This window comes from Centroberyx affinis, unplaced genomic scaffold (genome assembly GCF_046629955.1).
Source record: "Centroberyx affinis isolate AG114_WGS23_722 - 3 ecotype Tasmania unplaced genomic scaffold, CSIRO-AGI_Caff_v1 ptg003112l_1, whole genome shotgun sequence".
Classification (NCBI taxonomy): domain Eukaryota; kingdom Metazoa; phylum Chordata; class Actinopteri; order Beryciformes; family Berycidae; genus Centroberyx; species Centroberyx affinis.
Window position 1 is genome coordinate 9,104 of NW_027281181.1, and position 6,218 is coordinate 15,321.

Consider the following 6,218-nt stretch of genomic DNA (forward strand, 5'->3'; position numbering starts at 1 on the left):
CCAGACCCCCTCCTTTACCCCAGTTGTGTGTGGAGGAGGCAGTGAGCAGGAGCACTCTTGCAGAAACATCAGCCCAGGGAAATTCAAATGAGGAAGAAACACAGAGAGAGAGAGAGAGAGAGAGAGAGAGAGAGAGAGAGAGAGAGAGAGAGAGAGAGAGAGAGAGAGAGAGAGCACAATAGTGAGAAAATAGGATAAAAGAATGAGATGGGGAGAGTGTTAGGTAGGAGGGAGGGGGGGTGAGAGAGAAGCTGGAGAGGTTGCTGAGGCTGCAGGTTAAGATAATGTGTAGATCTGGAGAGATTTGCAGGGAACATTTTTATTCATTTTTCTGATTACTCCCATCTCTCCCAACCCCCCCCCCCTTTCCCACCCTCTCTTCCTGCGTTGTTGTCTTTCCGTTTGTTTGTTTTTGGCATTAGCGTTATGACTGTTGGTATGTGTGTGTATGTACACATGCATGCTGATTAGAATTCTGTATTTTATAAACACAAATATCCACACTCTCACACACATACATATCAATACGTGCACACACAAACATACTTGAAGATGCATCGGAGAAGCGAGCGACTGGGCAGAGAGTGCAGGGAATGCTAAGAGCTTTACAAATTTATAAACATGCACACGCAGACACTGCATATGTGCATACAAACATGCACGCACACGGCTTGTTCACCATGTACCCCATCGCTGTGCCCGCTCCTTATCAATGTACTGCAGGTAGGCTAAGTGTTCTGAACGAGTTGGACCAGACAAAATTATGCCCTGCTTCAATTCTCCCAGTTACACGCATTCAAACTCTCACTGACTTTCAAAAAAAAGCACACAAACATATAGCACAGCTCTTAAACAATGCACCCAGGACAAACAGTACACACATGCACGCACACAGTGCACGAGTGTACCTTCTTGCACATATTCACAAACAAACACACAGACTCACCTGCATTGCTGTCAGACTCTCCCTCCAAGTTGAGCGAGATGCACTGGTCTCCGTCCTGCTTCCCTCGACCCAGGATCATCCAGTTTTCCAGACCGTCCGAATCAGACTCGGACTCTGATTCAGACTCTTCTGATTCAGACTCTTCTGATTCTGAACCCGGGCTGACAGAGTCCACAACCAGGCCCAGACTGGGGCTCCTCTTCCTCTTCAGGGTTGCCTAGACAACCAAACAATTATGTCAATAGGATGCTTTCAGTTGCGCCATTTTGCATCCCCTACTGAATTGATCCAATTCTAACCGTGAGTTCACACTGCAAGCATCCCGATAAAACAGTCATTTCCATTCCAAGACTTCCCATTCATTTTCTAAGAAAAACATTGGCTACTGTTAACCAGATTCACTTTGTTCTTTGTAAAGTGCGAAAAAAGTCAGCTACAGTTGAACTTTTGGACAACATTGCCCCACTGATTGCTGCAGCATCACTTCCCCAACAGCTGTCAGTCAGTTGGCTCAGATCAGCCATTGGACAGTAGCTCAAAGATGTGTTTGCTAGCAGTGTGAATTCAATGAAAGAAAGACACAAAATGGCCACATAGGGAAACATTAGGTCATGTTTTTGACATAATATCTAATGGCCAATATATGATTTTAATACATTTTAAATCACCAAGGATGGAGGATGGATAAAGATCCCTGAAGTTTACTTGCCAACCACAAAATACCGAGCATGCACTTGACTTGGCTGTCGAGAACTAACTTGAAGCCCAGACATTCATTGTGAGAATGACATATAACTAGTATTACACTTAAGCAATATCACACTCAAGGCTATATATCAGCACAGTGTGATTATCTTATCCTACGACCGAATCACAGCCGTGCTGATATACATATAATGTATATGCATTTACATTTACATATACATACACTGATATAACAGCACAACCTGGAGTGTGATATTGCTTTTATACAACAGTTCTATAAACAAAGCAATTTATGAATTGAAGGCAATTTGAGACAGATTATGATTTTTGTATTTTATTCATCTCCACCAACTAGGGCTGGGCAATATATCGATATTATATCGATATCATGATATGAGACTAGATATCGTCTTAGAGTTTGGATATTGGAATATTGTGATATGGCATAAGTGTTGTCTTTTCCTGGTTTTAAAGGCTGCATTACAGTAAAGTGATGTCATTTTCTGAACTTACCAGACTGTTCTAGAGGTTCTATTATTTGCCTTTACCCACTTCATTATATCCACATTACTGATGATTATTTATCAAAAATCTCATCATGTAAATATTTTGTGAAAGCACCAATAGTCATCCCTTCAATACTGTCGCAATATCAATATTGAGGTATTTGGTCAAAAATATTGTGATATTTGATTTTGTCCATATCGCCCAGCCCTACTTACAACTGAACATTTAGCACATGTCGTAGAAAATACCGAGATATATATCATGTATCGCCATTCAGCCTAAAAATACCGAGATATGATTTTTGGTCCATATCGCCCAGCCCTACCACCAACAAAAACAGTTCCCAAAGTATTCCACTACCAAGTATTGCCAAGCAACACTTAAACTGTTTATATTAAAACACTGTTGTATAAAGCGCTATATAATTGATGATGTGATAATTTAAAACTGTAAAAATGTGTTCTCTGTGCTCGTGTTCTTGAGAAGTTCGCTCTCCCCAAGACAACATGGGAAGAAAATTCTCGAAGGACATCGACTTGGCGTTCTTGATAATCACCTTGTGAAGTCAAAGTAGAGAGGAGAGTTACTCCTCAAATTTTTTATTACACTACATTTTGTCAGTACAGATGGAAATTTAGAGTGGTCTACCTAGGAGGTCATTCAGTAATTACATCATGCAGTAATTCAAATGAACCCTGTGACACAAATACACAAACATGCACACATGCAAACGCACGCACACACTATATTTCTCTCCCTTTCTCTACCTGTTGGGCCGGGGTGGAAGCCTGCAGGGGGCGTGACTTCTGACCCTTGAAGGCACAGACCCCGTCGTCCGTGTCATCCTCTGAGATGGAGATGACATCGGTACTGGAGTCAATGACAATGACCTCCTGAAAAAACGATGACGACGACCTCTGACCTTTAGGGTCAGCTTTCCTCTTCTTCTGTTTATCCAGTTTCCGCCTCTTCTGCTGCACCTCGGTGTGTCCCTTTAGGTGTTTCCGTAGCCCGCTCACACTGTGTCTCTGTCCAGAGTCTTTCCTTTCTCCGTCACTGCCTGCCGTCTTCTCAGTCACCTCAAGTTCCTTGAGCTCCTTCTCTCCTCCATCTTCCTGCTCCTCCCTCTCCCCAGCGTTGGAGGAGTAGTGGAGCTGGCTGTAGAGGTGGAACTCCAGCTCGCTGTTGACCTCTGACCCCTCAGAGTCCTCCTCATCCTCCTCTCGGTAGAGTTCATCCTCCAACTCCTTCCGGTCCTGGTAGCTACAGTACATCACCACAAACACCCTCAATACACACACACACACACATACGTGCACACACCTAGCTGGTCTCTACAACACACACACACACACACACACACAATTTACATGTTATTAGTTTAAGCTTAAGCTAGCTGGCTTTGTGTACATACTGGTGCTGTTGCTATGGAAACGCAGATGCTCAACTGTCAGCTGGTTTGCTAGTATTAACTTAATTTCACTAATAACAATGTTTCCTTTGCTCCTTACTGTCTTATAACTAAATATTGTATTTTGACCAGAAAATAACTGCTTTAATTTGGGAACTCAGAAGACTTAGAATTCTAGAATTCATTCAGAAACTTACAGCTGGCAACTCAGCGGCTGAAGCTGACTGCAGCGACAGAAGATACAAACAAAAACAAGGAGGGGTTATTATAGTCATCAAGTCGTCAGGACAAATAAATCATCCTTATTTTACACTCAAATATAACACACAAAATTACAATATATGGAATTAAAATTACGCTTAACTCTTTTCTGGATAAACTGCATCCAAAATCACATACTATACAGTTACCTTTACTATCATCCACAACACTTTAGAATAAGTAGGCACTAGCGAACACCGTCTACGTGAAAGACATGGACTTTGGTCTTGTTCTGAAATCCATAAGGGCTTGTTAATACAACTGAGAAAGAGCATGGGTCAGTTGCACTCAAAGAATTCATTCTGTTGCACAGATTTTTAAACTATAGGCTACACTCAGTAAAACATACATTATGTCTCTCATTTTGCCAATCTCTCTTTCTTTCTTTCTCTCTCTCACACACACAGGGGATAGAGAAGGGACACCGGCCCATTGCCCTGGCCAGTCCTGCGTGTCTGTGCCATGATGGCTGGAGATGATTGGCTCCCAGACCACACACACCGCAGAAACGCCACGCTAGGCGGTCACAAGCCTCCCACCAGGGAATAAGGACAGAGGAGTCTTGCTGGTTTGTGTGGGAGAGAGGGAGTATGTGTAAAAGTTTGGCAGTGCACAGAGACCAGGAGCCGGCAGATGGCCAAGTACTTTTATCCAAATGTGTTTTAGGAGTGAGCATGTGGCCCCTTTCAGTCAGTGTGTCTTTGTTTGTGTCACTCCTTCAGAGAGGACATGAGTCACAGGGCAGGGGAAAATAAATGGAAAAATGCACTGTCCTGTCTCAGGTGGTATACAAATAGTGTGCAGGGTTATTCATGGTCCATTTATTCCTGAGACTATGGGGGACTGGTCAGGTAAACACACACTGAGAAAAGAGTGAGAGAGACAGAGGATCCTGACAATAATGACAACGCATGGCCCAAGAGTGACTACACGAGTAAGACTAGCGAAATCACAACAATTACAGCTTTATAACTGATTTTGCCCTGTCCCTCAGGTTAGCTTGGTGGTAGCCCGGCTAGCTACATGCTAACTAGCTAGCAGATGATGTGATGCCCAACTAGTCAGCTCAGCTGTAGCTACAGGGAGCTTTTACCAAACGACTGAGGCTAAATTGGACTAAAATTATGGAGGAAGCCATAGAACTGTCGCTGACAAATCAATATTCAAGTTATTGATAAATATCGACAGTCCTAAGGTAGCATGTGCTCCTCCTATCTGTCCACGTGTTTATCACAGCACCACAGCAGCCGGTCGGATGTAAACAATGAAGCACTTTCAGTCTAAACACGGACAATAAAAACACGTAAACATGACTATTGTCGCACGACTACAAGCCGCCTCTGGCCATGTTTCATATTTAGTGTCAACAGCATAAACTCACCTTTGTTATAAACTGTAACCTAAAGGTTTCGGGGTTGCTCACTTGCTTCCAGCCAGAGACAGACCAGCAACTTCCGGGTTCGTCAAAGGCAAATGGGTTGGCCGACCGTAACGTTTCACTCTCCAGGAAGAAAGAACGCCGTGATAGTTGGAGTGTAGCATGACTGCTGGTGGCAACAGCAACGAGTCATTCTCTAATGCTAAATGTTATGCCAGTATTTACAGTGGTGGACTGGCGTGATTTCAGTGTTTTTTAGTAAGACTCATAGACATAGTAGCACCCAAACCTAGCCTAATGAAAAGACACCATAATATTATTCCTATTATCTTCCTATAGGGACTTACATTGTGTTTGTGATTCTCCATAGTGACCTTACTGTACTTAATAGGGTTGGGGTTTTTTTGTATCTCCTATGATATCACTATAATAGTCCAGTAATATCCCTATGCTATTCCTTAAAGGGGCTTATAGTTTTGCTGTGATTTTTGTGTAGTATCCTTAAGTTATTATAGGATTACTAAAGATTTTTCTCGTGAAGGTAGGCTATTGACTACCATGCTGTCACATAATTGACAGATCCCTGAAGTTAAGCAAGATTTGAACTCATTTGTTTAGATCTAACAAAATGGATGGAAAATGTAACTTAAAAATAAGGGATCTCAAATAAAAGAGCGCTGGCAGCTGTGCCGTTAAGGAAAAAAATGGCCAACTTGTGATTACACATTATTCTTTGTGCTTTGAGAATACCCTGAAATTACATTATTGTAAATAGCATATTGTGATTATAAAATGTCATTATTAAAGTTGATGTGGAATTGCCAACTGAGCTGCTGTACTTGTAAGGCATCATATTTCTTTCAGCAGACAAAAGACCCAGCAGGGTCCTACACTATTTTTTCCTCTATGAAGACTATTGTCAGTCTGATGGATGTTTGCCGTTTTTCACCTTCCTCAATAAGACAGAAATATTAACTATGAAATGTCAGAACACATAGTGCGTGTGTGTG

At 42.2% G+C, this 6,218-nt stretch overlaps 1 protein-coding gene across 1 annotated transcript; it reads right to left on the reverse strand.

Moving 5' to 3' along the window:
• Positions 1-908: 908 nt before the first annotated feature.
• On the reverse strand, positions 909-5,255 carry LOC139659468 (zinc finger CCHC domain-containing protein 7-like; the record flags this gene model as incomplete). The annotated part of the gene is made up of 3 exons (XM_071537749.1): positions 5,212-5,255; positions 2,926-3,481; positions 909-1,163 (listed from the first exon to the last, which is right to left on the reverse strand). Coding segments are annotated over exons 2-3 (762 nt in total), but the record flags the coding sequence as incomplete, so codon positions are not given.
• Between the last annotated feature and the right edge of the window lie 963 nt (positions 5,256-6,218).